Genomic DNA, 17,734 nt, shown 5'->3' with positions numbered 1-17,734 from the left:
GTTTGAGGGAGCTTTTGCCCCTTTTCTGTCATTCTGCTCAGCAACGAATTCGACCAGCGGCACCTACTCCGAGCGCGGACCGAAGTGGCTCAGTCTCCCTTCATCACGCACGAATTTTCCGCGCCGAGCGCTGCGCAGCCGCCAGGGCTGCAACGACCGAGCCAGGCCGAGTGCGGCGTCCGGCGTCCAACGCGGCTTGCTTGGGAACAGGAGCCTCCAGGGCTCTGCGGCCTCGGGCTGGGTGGCCTGGGCAACGGATCCAGATGCGCCCGCAGCTGCGTCTCCTCCGCGCCGCTCTGCCGCCCGAGGCAGAAGCGGGACAAACCAGAGGAGGCGCCGCGGTGCCTGTCGCCCTGCTCCCGGGGGCACCGACGAGGCGCCCTCCGCGGGCGGCCCGGCCCTGCTTCGCGGGGTGCCTGCGCGCGTCTCCCGCCCCTCTCCGGCGGCCCCCACTCCGTTCCGCCTCACCCCACCGCGGGCTTTGTCCACCGGCCGCGCGGCGGCCCCTCCCCGTTCCCGCCGGCTCCTCCCCACCCCCTCCGCTGGCCCCACTTCCTCGGCGCAGGCGGCTGGAGCGCGCCGGGGACGAAAGGGTTAACCCGGGGCTCTTCCCGGCGCGGAGGGATCCGGAGCCGAGCCGAGCGCGGTGCTGAGGCCGCCTCAGCGAAAAAAATGTCCGCCTGAGGAGACCCACAAGTTCTATTCGGGGGGACCGCCAGCCCGCCCCGGGAGGAAGGGGCGGCCAGGCCCGAGAGCCGCCTCCCCCGCCCGGATCCGAAAGCTCGCGCGGGGCAAAGTGAGCCGAGCCGCCGGGAGGTACAAGGGGAAGCCCGAGCCCGCTCTCCCGGCCAAAGTGAACTTTAATCGGGGTGGTTGGATGCGGAGACGGGGCGGCAGGTAATTGCGGAGAGACGAGCGGGAGGGGTACGCCGTGGCGGGGCTAGGGGCTGAGGGGCGCCGCCACGTCCCTGCCGGAGCGGAGGCGCCCCCGGTCCGCGCCCCAACTCCTTTCCCCTTTGTACAGAGGCGAGCCTGGGGTTCCCTCCAACTTGGGGAGCGGAGTGGGGACGGAGGCGAGAGTCGCGGACGGCCAGGCCCGCGGGCGGCGCGCTCGGCCTGCGCGCCCCGTTCGGCACTGGGCTCCAGCTCCGGGGCGCGCGGGAGAGCAGGCTGCTTCGGCCGCCGCGCCGGGCTCATTGTTCGGCAGGTCCGGGGCTGGCCGGCCGCGGGCAGGGTAGCAAAAGTGGGAGGAGGCCGAGCCAGGGGAGGAGGGCGCCGGGTAAGAGCGAGATTAGTTGTCGGGGTTTGTATTTTCTTTCTAAAAACGTCCCTGGGACGCGCGGGGGTTGCTTTTCGACCCCCGGGGCCCGCTGGGGACGTCCGGGCGGCGGCGGCGGCAGACGCGGGCCTGCGAGCGGCGCGTTCCCTGCAACTTGTCAGTTCTATTGTTGCCGAGCCAGTGAGTCACTTCGCATCTCCCCTCGTCGCCACTCCGCTCACTGGACGCCTAGTCGCCCCTCACCCCGCCCCCCGAGACCCCCGCCCGGCCGGGCGCAGCGCCGAGCACCCGGCTGGCCGCGCGGGGTGGGGGCGCCGGGGAGGGGGCACCGGGGAGGGGGCAGGGTTGGGCTTGGAAACTTGCAGGAGAGGCGGCGAGTTGCGGGAGCCGCCGCGACGCTCCCGGGCCGCGCGGAGGAACGCGTGGATTCACCGACCCGGCGCGGTGCTGGGCTCTCCTGCCCCCTGCCCGCGCGGCGGTGGGAACGAGTTGAGTGCTGGAAATCAGCCCAGAGCTCTCGGTCCTGCCCTACGCCCCTCTTCTTCCCCTCACACACTTTGGGCCGTGGTGGTCTCTCTGAGCCTGTTTCCTCTGTCTTAGGACCTGCTAGAAGTGACCGAAGATGAATCCCCAGCAGCAGCGCATGGCCGCTATAGGGACCGATAAGGAGCTGAGCGACCTGCTGGACTTCAGTGCGGTATGAGAGCTTTCCGCGGCATCTTGGGGTTCTGCTGAGGTTTACGAAAGAAAGAAAGAAAAAAAGAAAAAGAAAGAAAGAGAAAGAGAGGAAAAAAGGCGGGGGGGGGGTGGTGGTGGTGTGGGAAGCGACGTGGAGACTAGGCAGCGTGAACTCCATCTGCTTTGAGCAGTAGTTCTCAGGGCTGGAGTCCAGCTCCCCCAAGTTGGACACCTGAACTTTGATGTAATGTCTAGACTTGCAGATTTAAAACTTTAATGCCAGAGGGGTCATTTGATTGAACCAGTTGAAAGGAGAACAATGTAACCATGAGCTTTGGTTGAGTCACCCTCTGACCCTGATGATTCTTAGGGATTTTGAACTTTGAATGAAAAAAGAAAATTATTTTTTTCTGCACTCTATTTCTCTCCCTGAGATGTGATAGAATTTATGATATCTGAAAGATGTCAGTTATGAGAAAGTAAGATAGAGGCTGGAATTTCCATTCTTTTTGGCTGAACACTTTTAAGTACGTAAATTTATGTGTGTGAATGTGTATATGTATGTATATGTGTACATAAGTAAGGTATATGTATTTTTAAGTTCTTACCATAGGAAATGATTGACAAGAATAGCTTAAACCGAAGAAAGCCTACTGCCTTTATCTCTCATGGGCTGAATTCCTTTATTAACTGTTGTTAGGAGACAGGACCAACACCTACTTTATAAAACTGGGTTATAATGGATCCTTACTGTATGTAGTAGTTTCTTTGGGTATGATTCTGACTATGTGGTAATGTAAATGTGAGATTTCTGTTAGAAAGTAAAGGTGATGGACATAAATTTGCCATTTAAACTTAATAATTTTAGACTTTCTCATGTAAATGAGTGGGTTTTGAGAACAGAATATAACCAATATTTCTAAGTAGTATTAGGAAATAATATCACTGAGTGTAATTGCCTTTGTGGGTCTGAATGTATATCTCCATTTTATCTTAACTTCCTTCTAAAATACGTAACTGATGGCTCTTGGCAGACTTTTGTTTGCAAGGAGTCTAGAAGAATTTCAGGACTAACAGATACATTTGGGTTATTTTGTAGATGTTTTCTCCACCTGTTAATAGTGGGAAAACCAGACCAACAACACTGGGAAGCAGTCAGTTCAGTGGATCAGGTAAGATGGTATCTAAAATCAGGAACTCTTATTTTGGTGTTTCATACATGTTAGTAGAAAAATATGAAGTATTTTAATATCTTCATGCCATTCTGTTGTGTCCATTTCAAATTAGAAGCAAAAACAAGCCTCAGATGGGCTGTTGACTTTAGGATCCATTGATATTTCTATAAGAATTGAAATATCGATGTAAAATTCTTCTGTTTTCCATGAATCTTTAAGTTGAATTTGTCTTCTTTGAGTACAAGGGATCATATCCTGCCTCTGTGTTTGGACAAGTACCAGAAAAAAGGCTCTGTGGTCCATGTGTGGTCTATATATAGTTTTTTTAAAATGTTTGTTTACATATGTATATTTTTGAATTTTGCTAAAATTTGAGCCTATTAGCATTATTAAACCTTTGTGTTCTAAAAATTTGGTAAAATATTATTGTATGCATATTGAGTCAAGTAAGAATTAGTAAGACTTATTTTAAAAGGTGGCTATTCCCTTGGAAGTCTGGAGCAAATTAAAAATGGGGACAGTTTTAAAAATGTTCAAGGAACAAATGTTACAAATAAATGAATAGAAAGATTTATTTTCAAATGATATCTGTTAGATGACTGAATTCTACATTCAGATTACATTAGAATAATATTTAGAATAAGTTTAATAAGATTCCTATTCCTACATTAGCGCTGTGGTCTTTAAATTTACTTTATATTTATAACTATTCTCCATTATTAACATTTATCTCATATTTCTTAAGTATGCATTTGTTTTTTCCCCTAACTTATTTAAACTCGTGATTTCAAAACTAAACAGTCCAGAAGCAAGGTCCATTCCAGTGTACAAAAGCTATAATTTTCTTTTTAAGTTAAACTTATTCCTTAGTTCTCAAAGACGAAAAAATAACTAATGCCATGGACAGCGTCATCTTAAGAAAACCAGCTGTCAAATCCCTAGACTGAAATTTAGTAACTGCTCTTTGACCGGTGCTTGTATTTTCCCTATTAAAATGATAGTTGATTTCTTAAGATACTGTGAGAGCAAAACACGAGGAAAGAAGGAAATGTCATTACCTAGAACATTTTTACCACTTTATATTTAAAAAGTGTTTCTATTTAAAAATAGTTCACTAACATAATTTATTAAAATTTGTATTTCATGATGAAATTGCAGTTCATGGGTAGAATATAGCATGCTGTTTAACATCTCAAATAAATAAAATAAAAACACTTTAGGTTTTAAACATCCTAAAGGCTAATATAAACCTATTCAAAAGGATATGATAAAATATCAGTAGTTAATGTAGAAGAAGGCTATATATTTTCTTTACTACTGTTTTGACTGTATTTCAATTTTTGCAACTAATAATTCATTTTCCAGTACTTTCAGATTTAGTTTGATACATAGTAGATACTTACTATATTTCCTTAAATAAGTAGTGATATTACTGTTTTAGTCTGTTCCAGCTTGAATTATGGAAAATGTATTTAACTGACATTCATTGATAAGAAGGACATGAACTTTAGAAAATTGATATCAGAAATACTTTGGTTTTAGAATAAAGGCAATTATATTTTTTTCACTTTTAAAAATTAATGTATGATTTATGTAGTGTGTGAAATTAGAAAGTATGTGTGAACTTGGTTTGTATTATTATAAGCATGACATTGGAGCATTTGTGAGCCTTCTTTCTGTCGCTTGCATTATACGATGAAAAAATTATTTTTCAGCATTGCAGAAGTAGTCATACAGTATTTGATTCTTTGGAGTGGGAAATTTTTAATTTTAAAACTGTTAGGTTTGTTACTTATCTGTTGAAAGTTTGACCTTAAACACATGTGTTCAGTGGACATGGTAATATTTATTTCAGTGGTTTGTTTTAAATTCCAGGGAAAAAAAGGCATGACCTTTAATAATTAGTGAATAGATTTAAATTTTTGGGAAAGGACAATGGCATGAGTGATTATTTTATATTAGTGTATTGGTAGATAAAGATTTTCTATAGCCATTTTTTCTTGAAGAAATTGGTACAACAATATTATTTTCTTTATATGATTTATTGCCATCTGAATTATCTTCTGTCCTGATTTCGAAAGATACATGATACGTCCTAATGCCAGTTTATTTGCAGTATAAAAGGAGCTGAAGATCTGATTTTCTTTCTGAAGAACTGACTTAAAGATTAGAGGTTTTTTTGGGTTTTTTTTGTCTTTGGAGTAACATTGTAAAACGCCCATCTTTTGCCTCATGAAAACTGTAGTTGTGCGGAATAATTTTTTTTCTTATGTTCTTTTTGAGGATGACTTAATTTCACATTGGGCTTTTTTTGAGAAAAAATATAATACATTTAGAATTTCTTTAGCTGAAAACATATTTTGCAGTGCATATTTTTTTTTAATCTTATTCCTAAAACAAATAACATATAATAGCTGATACTTCTTCAGAAGTGACTGGAAAAAATGCATATGTATTTACTATTACTTACTTGACTGGATAAATCTGTTATAATGCTATTTCTTTATCAAGGTGTACATTTTCTTGGAATTATGATCATAAGACTGAATTTGCCCCCTTGGTAGGACAGAGTCTGAGATGTTCTTATAAGTGACCTTGAGAGGTATTTCTCTTTGTAGGCATTAAAAGTGAGGTACTATGTTAGAGGCCAGTGTATCAGGGGAAAACTTGATTAAAGGATTGGTAAAATGGAAGGAAGTAGTTCATTCAGGTGTTTAAGTCTGCTTTCCCCTCCCACTTCAGAATTTTGAGTGTGTGATACTGGGTTTAATTTTTAGTAGTTTTTTTTTTTTAATGTTTATTTATTTATTTTGAAAGAGAGAGAGAAAGAATGCTTGCATGTGTGCAGGCGCTGCAGAGAGAGAGGGAGAGAGAGAATCCCAAGCAGTCTCAGTTCTGTCATTGCAGAGGCTGACGTGGGGCTCAGTGTCCTGAACCATGAAACCATGACCTGAGCCGAAATCAACAGTCGGAAGTTTAACCAACTGATCCAGCCAGGTGCCCATATTTTTAGTAGTTTAAACGTTTACATGATACTCCCCAAATTTCCTTTATTAGCTTTTGAATCCAAGTAGTAAAACATATTGGAAGGAAGTGGGATAAATTCATTTTGTAAGCTATTTATATATAATGTGTCTATTTGTGTTTGATATTTCTAGAAAGTTATTTTAATTAGCAAGTAAAGCTTTACTTTTCGTTACTCAAAGCAGACTTTTGTAGCATGATAGATTTCTTCTTGCTCAAGAGTTTTGGAAATAATTGTAAGAACTCTTTACCAGCTCTTAATTTTTAAAAGGAATACAATTTTTCATTCTTAAGTTACTTACTGCTTTTTTGTGGGAAAATTTTTCACTTGTACAAGCTTTATGCTTTTAGAAAGTATTGATATAGGGCCAGAAAAAAATGAGTTGTCATTAAATTAAAATTTTTAATTAAACTTTTTGTCTCATGATAATTTAGATTCATATATATATGAAGGCATATATTCATATAATTTAAGAAACATTATAGAGTTCCCATGTATACGTTAGCAAGTTTTCCACAAAAGTAACATCTTGCCAAACCGTAGTACAATATTGGAACTAGGTTATTGACAGTGATACAGTGAGGATACCAAAACGTTTACATCACTGCAAGGATTCCAGGTGTTTCCCTTTTATATTTGCATCTGCTTCTCAAAAGTAATTAAAGAAAATCCATGGTAGATTAGTAAATATCTGCTCATCCTTTTAAACATGGAGTAAGCTTTTCAAATTGTTGTAGTATTATTTGTAGCATTTGAAAAAAAGTCAAGAAAGGAAACCAAATGTTTACCAATAGGTGTTTTAACTGAACTGTAATATACATAGGAATGGTGATTTTAAGTAGAGGGTAAACTAGGTTTGCTCTTTTCATTTAAGGTATTTTAAGGTAATGAGCAGGGTGTGCTTCATAGTGTGTATTTATCAGTGTTAAAATTTGTAATAAACGTGTGGTAATATACGCTTGTTCAAATTTAATACTGTTATGTGGGTAACTGAACCATGTTGGACATTTGCTTCTGGCAAGTTCTGATGAATGAGAGTAACTGCATAGTCAGTAGGCATGTAAAGAAAAATATATTTTAGGATAAATATGGTCTGCTGTTAAGTGGCTCATTTAAGATAAAAGCTAAGTAGCAAAGGAGTCTTTTAGAGAAAAGGTGTATATGAAAGTTCCAACTTGGAAAAAAAAAAAATTAGAGACAAGATTATAGCTGTGAGTATTGAATGCCTTTTAGAACAGTCCCTGTAGTGTTCCTTTATTTTTTTTATTTTTTAAAATTTTTTTTTTCAACGTTTTTTATTTATTTTTGGGACAGAGAGAGACAGAGCATGAACGGGGGAGGGGCAGAGAGAGAGGGAGACACAGAATCGGAAACAGTCTCCAGGCTCTGAGCCATCAGCCCAGAGCCTGACGCGGGGCTCGAACTCACAGACCGCGAGATCGTGACCTGGCTGAAGTCGGACGCCCAACCGACTGCGCCACCCAGGCGCCCCCCTGTAGTGTTCCTTTAAGCAGTCATGGCTTATAATGTATTTGAAGAACAATTTGATTAGATAATGAGACTTACTTGTTATATACAGTGAGGCATACTTACCTGTAGTGAATTTTATTTTCATCTGTTTTCATTAACATTTTTAAAATCTTTTTCTAATGTTTATTTTTGAGAGACAGAACACAAGCAGGGGAGGAGCAGAGAGAGACATACACACAGAATCCGAGGCAGGCTCCAGGCCCTGAGCTGTCAGCACAGAGCCCTGTGCGGGGCCCGAACTCACAAGCTGTGAGATCATGACCTGAGCCGAAGTCACATGCTTAACCGACTGAGCCATGTAGGCACCTCTATTTTCATTAACTATTTATTTATTTTATTTTAATGTTTATTTATTTTTGAGAGAGAGACAGAGCATGAGCAGGGGAGGAACAGAGAGAGAGGGAGACACAGAATCTGAAGCAGACTCCAGGCTTTGAGCTGACAGCACAAAGCCTGATGCGGGGCTCGAACCCACCAACAGTGAGATCATGACCCGAGATCATGAGCCGAGCCAAGTCCTGAAGTCAGACTGAGCCACCCAGGTGCTCCTTCATTAACAATTTAAATACGAGGTCAACTTTCTGTCTTTTAGGATATCTTTTAGTATATCTTTTTCTTTGAGTTTTAAAATAATTGTTTTGGAATAGGAAGATGAAGGTGCAGATACCCAACCTTAAATGTAAAAACAATTGCTTTTACATCTTAGATTTAACGGGTGCCATTTAGAATAATCTCTTATTAAAGCCAGATAGTGTTTTCTGTTACTGAACAATTGGCAGTCATGCCTGGAATGTCACTGCCTGCTTAGTGTTGTGGAAGACTTGGATAGAACTCTCCCATAAGGGTAAAGTACCACTATTAGAGTCTCTTGGGGGGGAAAAAAAAGCTTTTTCTTAGCATGTGGGATACCTTTTAAAAAAAAATCATTTAATAAAATTGCTTTTGGGTATAATTTGAATATATTTTTTTGGATGAGGCCTTTGCAATTAGAAATATGATGCTTTTATGTTTAGAGAATAAAATGCGAAGATAAAGGTTGAAATATGTCAGTTCTAAAGACTAATGAATGACTTTGTTAAATAGTGGAGCCATACATATTTCATATTTATTAGTTAATTGCATATTTAGTATCTACTTTATGCAGATACTTTGTGCTAGTCTAGTAGCTTTCAGGAAGGTGGGAAATGGAGAAGGACATAGATCAAAAAAAGTGGAGGCATTCCATTTTCTTAAAAAAAATTTTTTTTTTTACATTTATTTATTTTTTGAGAGACAGAGAGCATGAGCGGGGAGGGCACAGAGAGAGAGGAAGTCACAGATACCGAAGCAGGCTCCAGGCTCTGAGCTTTCAGCACAGAGCCCGATGCGGGGCTCAAACTCACAAACCGCGAGATCATGACCTGAGCCGAAGTTGGACTCTTAACCGACTGAGCCACCCCGGCGTCCCGAGGCATTCCATTTTCTAGATATGATGATAACATGTAAAATTGTGGGGTAAACTAATGTGACCTAAGAAAATATCAACAACTGCATATTAATGTAGTTAAAATTGAACGTGTGAGAATGAGAATGTGCTGAGGAGTCAGGGAACTGTCTTAAGGAAAACTCAGAGATCTTGAATTTAGAGTTCATTTTTGAAGGAGATATGGAAAATGAATTAGGGAAGAGAAGAACTGGCCTCCTAGATGTGGAGTAGCATGGAAAGATACCCGGAAATGGGATTTGACTTGCTCCAAGGTGCTATACAGTTCAGGGAAAGAGAAGCTGGTTTTTATTGATCGCCACTGCACTCCTGGAATAGCTCATATTTACATACTATTATCTGGAGCCAACTACATATCTTCAAATCCAGTCATTGCTGCTTATTAATTGGGTGATCTTGGGTAAATTGCTTAACCTGTCTGTGCTTCTTTTTCTTAATCTGTAAAATAGGACTAATAGTAGCTATCCTCATAGAGTTGTTAGGAATATTAATTGAGTTAATACAGGTAAAGCTCCAAGATGAGTGCCTGGCACCTAGTTAGCTCTGGTGGAGTGAATTGTTAGCGGTTAGACAATAGAATAAGGAAAGCATTTGTTCATTCAGGAGGCTAATGTGCTAATCTAGAGGTGAGCTGGTGAAGGTTGGACTTGGTATTAGTATAGGGAGTAGGAAGGAAAAATACAGAAGAAAAAGATTGACAGAATTTGAAAGATTGGATTTCGGTAGGTAAGAGATGGCTTAAGATTGCAGTTCTAGAATAACTGGAGGGTGATAGTGCTGAATTTTTTTGAGCACTTTTAGTTTCACACTACATGGGACTCTTCTAGCTAATTTTGGAATTTATGAGAGAAGAGTGCTTGGAGATGAGTTAAAGATGTTGGTAAAAACAAACAAAAAATAGCAGCAACTCTTTTTTGCCTATAAAATTAATAGTTATCCTTGAAAAGAAAGTTGGAGAACAGAAAAAGCAACAAAGGAAAAAAAATCCATTATTTCACTGTCCAGAGGAGATTGTTACATTTTGATTTATTTGGTTTTGTTTTTCCTATTAGTCCTATGTTTGCAAAGTTGAGATCTTAATGATGGTTTCATTTTATGTCCTCCTTTTTTTATTTCACTTAATACTACGAGCATTTTTCTCATGTTCTTAAAGATTCTTTTAAAACTTGATTTAAAATTGTGTGCTATTACATGGAATGGAGATAGCATAACTTATCAAATCCATTCTCTTACTGCTTGACATTTAGAGATTTTGTTAATTTGCTTTTTGTTATTAAAAAAATGTGATAGTGAACACCTTTTTGTACACACGTGTATTTTTATCCACACTTCAATTTCCTTTGGATAGGAGATGTAGATTTTGTTTTTTATGCCTGCAAGTTATAATTAAAGTTAAGAGAGTGAATGAATACCCTTAGGGAGATGAACTCAGAGGGAGATAAATTATCAGGCCAAGGATTGATGACAATGGTGAGTTAGATGTATAAAATTAGTGACTTTGGCTACTAATTTAATGTAAAAATACAATTTTTTATATATATGTGGAGTATAAGATGCATTAGATATAGATTTATATTTGTATATAAATTGGTTGTGTGGTGACTGGAGGGAATTCCTGTCATTCTTTGACCTGTGCTGACTGAAATGGAGTGGAATCTAATTGGAGTCTATCAGTGAGAGAGCCCTTAAATTCTTGACTTATAAGAGGGGTGCTGTCTGAGAGTGGGAGTAATTGGGTCCAGGAACCAAACAACTGGATTAGCATTAGTACTTTGCCACTTATTAGCTGGGTGGCCCTAGGTGACTAGGCAAATCATTTAAATGATCCGAGCATACTTTTCTTTCTTGTGAAAAGTGGATGATACTGCCTACCTTCAAAATCTTTAAGAGGATCAAACAGGATTATATATTGCCTGCCATATAGCAGCTTCAAAAATGGTAGCTGCCATTATTATTGTGGCACCCTTTTAGGTAATACTAATGATAATATTAATAATGAATAATAATATTATAACCAGAATTATAGCCAATGTTTATTGAACTATTATTGTATACCAGGTGCTGTGCTAGTGGTAGTGGGGGTGAGGAAATAGATACCCCACAAGAGTACCATATCAAAGTTGCTTTTCAATGTCATAAAATTATATGTATTGTCAAAAGTCTAAGAAGAAATCAGGTAGCAGAGTAGTTTTTTTAAATAATAAAAAAAAAAAAAGTCCCTCCCCCCCAAAGAGTATTTTCGAAAGGTCATCAGGTACCTAAGAACCACCCCGCCTTTATCAATTTTTTTTTTTTTTTGTGCAGTTGATTTCTTCTTAATATTGTCATTTTGTAGACTAGATATTGAATAGTGCAGAATGGTGGACAGCAATGTGTACACCTTTTGAAAACCCTCTTCCATGCTTAGGCATTGCCACTTGGATGTAATGTTTTCTCCATATTCTCTCCCTAGCTACTTGAAATTCTTTCTGGAATGATATGTAGTTTAAATAAATAAGTAAAATAAAAATTACGTGACCTGAGAGGATAGAATAGCTGGGAGACAGGTTGGAGAGAATGTTAAGAGTCTCTAGAGTAGAGCTTCTCCACTTTTTTCTTAATAGCAGAGGAGAAAGAACATAAACTCCCCTGGTAGCCTGAAGCAACACATTGCAAGTGAACAGAAGAAATCTTATCTTAAAGATTTATGTGCATTTTACTTTCTACTCCCCAGCACAAACATATTTGTTGTAATATAAATATGTTTTAATTCATCATTGAGTAAAACTGAGATTGTAAGAACATGCATTGTGGCTGGCTTATAGCATTGCCTTCATCCTATTTTGCTTTGTTTCTTTGGGGTTGGGGTGAGGGCAGGGTGGGATGCAGGCTTATACTATCCTTTTGTTAGTGAGAAGCCCAGGTCTAGAGCGTAGTCTTCAACTGTCTTTATGTATTCGTGGCTCTTTTCTTGCTCCCACAGAGAAATTTGTTAGTAATGTCGCTTATCTTTGAAACTCTTGTTTTCTGTTTCCAGCCACATCATCCTGTAATTTCTTAACATGCCCATGACTTGAGAAGAAAATGCATATTTCTGTAGAGAGAGCTTTGTATTTTTTTGTTGTTGTTTCTTGTTTGAAACGTGCTCTTTTTTGTTCCAGGTTAAAAAATGTGTTTTCATAAAGACTAGGGTGAGTCATCCAAGCTACTCTAAGCTGACTGGGGACATAAAGATCATATTTAAAGATGACACTGAAATGTAAACAGATTAGGGATTGGTTACTAATTTTGATTGCATTGGGTCGTGACTCAGGGATGAAATTTTTGGAATAAAATAATAAAACAATTTAAGACAAGGTGCAGGACAGAAGAGATTACTTTAAAAAAAAAGGGGGGGGGCGGTGCCTGAGTGGCTTAGTCAGTTAAGTGTTTGACTTCGGCTCAGGTCATGATCTTGTGGTTCGTTGGATTGAGCCCCACGTCAGACTCTGCTGACAGCTCAGAGCCTGGAGCCTACTTTGGATTCTTTGTCTCCCTCTCTCTCTGCCCCTCCTCTGCTCACACTCTTCCTCTCTCTGTCTCTCTCTCTTTCAAAAATAAATAAACATTAAAAAAAAACAAAAACTAAAAAGACAACCACTGCTATGCCTTACCATGTTTTTGGCTATTAAAAATGTTGGCTCAAGGTGTCATTTTGTCAGATGTGTTTTAGGTGCTAGGAAAGTGCCTGAATTTGAACTGAGCGAGTTTTGTGAATTTGAAAGATTATTCCAGTTACTCCAGTGAAATCTCTTCAGAGACATCACTCAAAAATTGGTTTCTTCTCTTCCATTGGTTTTGCCAGTGAGCCATTGTGAGGCTTTGAAATGAGCAGGATCAACTCATGATTACTATTCCACCACTTCATTGGTGGTTAATGTAGGGAACACAGGTTGAACTTAATGTGATCACGCAGCTTCAGTCAATGAGCAAATGTGCTGCTGCTCTCAGCAAGAGTTGTGAGTAGTGGTGGAGCACTGCAGGGATCCCTGCTAGGAGGGAATTACAGTCATCAGGCTTCTCAGTCCTTGAGGCATATGTTGTTTTGAGGTTGTTGAGAATAAATAAAAGGTTTGCTGTACCACTAGAGAGGAAAAAAATGCTAGGCTTCACTTTGAACTTATGGCAGAAGCATGATTTGGCCACAAGTTAATTTAGGGAATCTGAGTTTGTGTGGGTCTCAAGGAGCAAAAAACCTGAGTTAGCAGGTCCTCTTAGGTTTTTACTGTTCGGGAGCCCTAGTATATCCAACTGACTTTGTCACCTGGTCAGAGGTTCATTGCCTATCTGTTTGGCATTGACATGCTAAGGCTTTATAATATGTTTTTCAGTGTTGGTCCCACCTTAAAGTTTAAGGGGAAAATTGTTTCATGTCCAGTCTCTTGGTGGGACCTTATAGACAGCTTGAATTGATTATGCCTTTCTAAGTAGGCAAGTAATTAGAGCCATTTCAAGACCTTACTAAATATCCTAAATGTCTCATCTAAGTATTGGCTAGTTCTTTTATTCTATAAGGGATAGCTTTATTTTTTTTATTTATGTTTTTATTTTTATTTTTGAGAGAGAGAGACAGACTATGTGTGAGGGAGGGCCAGAGAGAGGGAAACACAGAATCTGAAGCAGGCTCCAGGCTCCGAGCCATCAGCACAGAGCCAGCCCCATTTGGGGCTTGAACCCACGAACCGTGAGATCATGACTTGAGCCAGAGTCCTACGCTTAGCCGACTGAGCCACCCAGGCGGCCTGCATAATTTATTCATTATACGTCAAGACCACCTTTTACCTGCCAAAAGTCCACAGTATCTGATCTGTAAATTTTGAAATCCAAAAAGGTCTGAATCAAATTTTTTTTTTAATTCAGCTTAAATTATTTGTCAGATTTCAGTGGCATAATCTGACCTTATGTGAAGGGAGGCCGTTGACAGTCTGTTTTCCTAGCTCTTTTGTGGTTACCAGGTGCTGAAGTGATTTGTAACCTATGATATGTACACTGTATTTCTTTCTTAAATTTGAAAAAATGAATTCTAAAATCCACCTGTTCCAATGGATTTTTGAAAAGGTTTTATAGCTTTCCCTCTTGTGTATGTCTCCCAGGTATTTTTTACAATTCAAAATAAGAATTTCTTTTTTGGACTAAAAGTCTAGACTGAATAATTTATTATATTAAATACAGAAAAAATAATGGTGGTGGACTTGTTAACATAGAGGAAATTCTTCTTGGAATATAGGCTTTTCAGGCTGAGCTTTGCGTTTGAGTATTGTGGCCAGTACATTGATTTAGAGAATCAATTTCTGTTTTGAAGAGGGATATACTTTTTCATCTTTTGGACCAAAGAGTGTACTGATATTTCCCTGGTCAGTTTGCATGGAAATTTTCAGGGCGCTAGCAGAAGATATATTTACATACAGATATACAAGCCCACATAAAGATAATTATGTATATAATATATAAAGCTAACACTGTATGATCACCTTCAAAAGGCAGTCTCAACCCTGAGATACCTAGTTTTAACTGTTGGCTGAGAACAAATAAGAGAAGCCTACCAAGTTATTTCCATGAAGAAAAGGAGGAGCTAAAATACAGTTTCGTATGGGACAAATGAACAAAACCAGTCTTTGGTAACTTTATTCTCTCCTTTTATTTGGTTAAAAGTTTCCATAGATTAGTAGCATAATGTTTATTCCTGCAGTATACTCTTTAAAGGCATCTCCACTGAAAACAAGCTGTGATTCTAGTGAGTGTGTGAAGTTTTCCTCAGGAGCCTGTCATTGGCTCAGTCTTATTATTGATAAAAACTACGAAAGTAGCAGTGAAACTAGTTTGTTGATTATCTGTTTTGATAATCATGTCAGGGGCATGTCAGTTGGCCATTTGGATTTTTCTGGTTACCTTACAAACCTGTTTCCTGAAGTGTTCCCAGTGATGCTGTCTTGCAACCGTGAATACTTAAATAAGCTGAATTAAATAAATAAACTTTAATAAATAATTGAGTAATTAAATCCACTTAAAGTTTGCAGGGATTTGAGATGCTTTCCTGTAGGAACCCAGAACAGGCTATACAGCCAGTGTCTCTCTTGCCTTCATATTTACATAATTTCCCTTGTAGTGCCACAAAGCACAGATGGAGTTTGGCTCTGGAGGCTTGCTAAACAAGTTGTGTAGCAGTAGTACTTTGTCCAATGAATGACTGAGGGAAGGAGGAGTTTTACTGTTAAAAGACTACTCTTTTAATGGTAGAAGTATTTTGTAAATACTTACTCATCCACTATTCTCTTCATAATTTTTATAGGAAGTTGGTAACTTCATTTTGCAGAGGAAATAGAGAAATCAACAGTGATACACATTTGCCTGTGGTTTCTTATTGCCCCTCAGAAGTAGCAAACTGATGAGTTGTAGTTGCACCTGCACTGATACTAATCTCCACAGGGCAAGGTTTGTCTTGAGGGGGAATTTAATATCTCTAGAAATCTTTAAAATTTGTTGTTGTAACAGGGGACTTAAATGGTGTGATGTATTCTCCAAAAGAAAGTGCTTCAAAATTTATTTTTATTAAAAAGAAAATAATCAAAGCCTTCATACAATAAAAAAAAATTAAGTTATTACAAGATATTATATATAAAAAACTACAACTTGAAATGTCTTTAGGAGAGTGTAATTCTTTTTGTGCATGGTCTTATTGTCCAGCTGTCATCAGGCTTTGTGCCTTGGGAAGAAGATGGAATTTGATAGTTGTAAAAGACTGGAATATTAACAGCTATTATTTAGTTGAGGTCTAAGAAAGAATGGTTGCTTCATAGTATGGAAAATTCTTTATTTTCACTTCCCCCTTTTCAAAGATTTAGTGTTTATTTAGTTATAAAGGCAAGTAAAAGCAGATGGAAAATAGTTATCCCAAGGGTAGTTTAAAAATGCTATTAAACATACAGAAGAGATTTTAATAAAAGTTGTTTAAATTTAATTTTGGCAACAGAACTTTCAATGCATTAAAATGAAGATACTTGTGCTTTTATTGTATTGAATGGTGCTGATTAGTCTATTTTGTATTTTCGTTTATTTAAAGGTAGACTGGGCTTTCGTTTTGTTGAAGGGCATCTGTAGATATTTGACAGAGTACCTGGTAAAGTCTGGTTGTTTTTCAGTGGTCTTTGTAAGATCGTTTGTTTACATTTAAGGTGGTGGAGAATAGACACACACTGCTGTATATTGGAAAGAGGAGGGGTTTGGAGTCACAAAGTTTTGGTTCAGTGTTGGCTTTATCATTTACTAGATCTGTGATCTTAGGGCAGTATGTTAACTTCTCTCAGTCTGTTTATCTTATGTGTAAAATGAGGGAAATAAAAATATTGCCTTAAGGGGTTGTGATAGTGATCAGGTTAAGTAATTTTTAAGGAATTTCCTTTCTAAAATGTGGAGACTTGTGGTTCTGCACAGATATTGGTTGTCCTGTTATGTCAGGTGGCATAGCAACTCTGGAAGGGATTCTAAGCTTGCAAGTATATATGGAGAGAATGACTATTTTTGCAAAACTCATACATTTCTGACAGTCACTTATTGAAGATTAAATCAGGTGAATGCTCAAATTTTCTAAATTCTTCAGATGAATTCTTTCTCTCTTTGGTTAGATGGGTGATAGTGAGGCAAAAAAGTGAAGTTCTCACACACATTCTTTGTTAGAATTTTAAATTATATCCCAAACCATAGAGCTCTCAAAATTAGTATCCCTGAATCCTTTATTTTTAGCTTAGTTGTTTTAAATGTTTGTTGAGGATCTCTTTTAGTGACAAGGTTAATCCCAGGCTTAAGTAAGTGTGACAGCTGAATAGTTCTTAGGAATACTCTGCTTTTGCCTTGTTTGATGAGCACTAATCTGAACATATTTTTAGTTTTTCAGGGAGAGAGAGAGAGAGAGGGAGAGAGAGAGAGGGGCATGAGCAGGGTAGGGACAGAGAGGGAGACACAGAATCCAAAGCAGGCTCCAGGCTCTGAGCTGCCAGCACAGAGCCCGACATGGAGCTTGAACCCATGGACTGGGAGATCATGACTTGAGCCAAAGTCAGAAGCTTAACCAACTGAGCCACTCAGGTGCCTCTCTTTATTTATTTTTAATTAAAAATTTTTAAGGTTTATTTATTTTTGAGAGAGAAAGAGAGAGACAGAGTGTGAGTGGGGGAGGGGCAGGGAGAGTGGGAGACACAGAATCTGAAGCAGGCTCTGAGCTGTCAGTACAGAGCCCGACGTGGGACTCGAACCCACGAACCACGAGATCGTGACGTGAGCTCAAGTCGGATGCTTAACCGACTGGGCTACCCAGGCACCCCATTTTTTTTTTTTTTAAATTTTTTTTTTTTCAACATTTTTAATTTATTTTTGGGACAGAGAGAGACAGAGCATGAACGGGGGAGGGGCAGAGAGAGAGGGAGACACAGAATCAGAAACAGGCTCCAGGCTCCGAGCCATCAGCCCAGAGCCTGACGCGGGGCTCGAACTCACGGACCGCGAGATCGTGACCTGGCTGAAGTCGGACGCTTAACCGACTGCGCCACCCA

The 17,734-nt window shown here is 39.7% G+C and overlaps 1 protein-coding gene across 12 annotated transcripts in view; it reads left to right on the top strand.

The window, feature by feature from the left end:
- Positions 1 to 669: 669 nt before the first annotated feature.
- The window catches only part of TCF12 (transcription factor 12), a 379,898-nt gene continuing 362,833 nt past the window's right edge, over positions 670 to 17,734 (top strand). For 4 of the 12 annotated variants that reach the window (XM_058737622.1, XM_058737617.1, XM_058737615.1 and 1 more), the window contains exons 1-3: positions 695 to 897; positions 1,880 to 1,976; positions 3,057 to 3,129. In XM_058737622.1, coding sequence (XP_058593605.1) covers positions 1,902 to 1,976; positions 3,057 to 3,129 — 148 coding nt within the window. In that variant the 5' untranslated portion in view covers positions 695 to 897; positions 1,880 to 1,901. Of the gene's footprint in view, positions 898 to 1,678; positions 1,768 to 1,879; positions 1,977 to 3,056; positions 3,130 to 17,734 lie in introns of those variants that run through there. The other 8 variants (XM_058737616.1, XM_058737608.1, XM_058737610.1 and 5 more) reach the window with 7 other exon arrangements.

This window comes from Neofelis nebulosa, chromosome 7 (genome assembly GCF_028018385.1).
Source record: "Neofelis nebulosa isolate mNeoNeb1 chromosome 7, mNeoNeb1.pri, whole genome shotgun sequence".
Lineage (NCBI taxonomy): Eukaryota > Metazoa > Chordata > Mammalia > Carnivora > Felidae > Neofelis > Neofelis nebulosa.
This window is presented reverse-complemented; position numbering and strand designations above follow the sequence as displayed.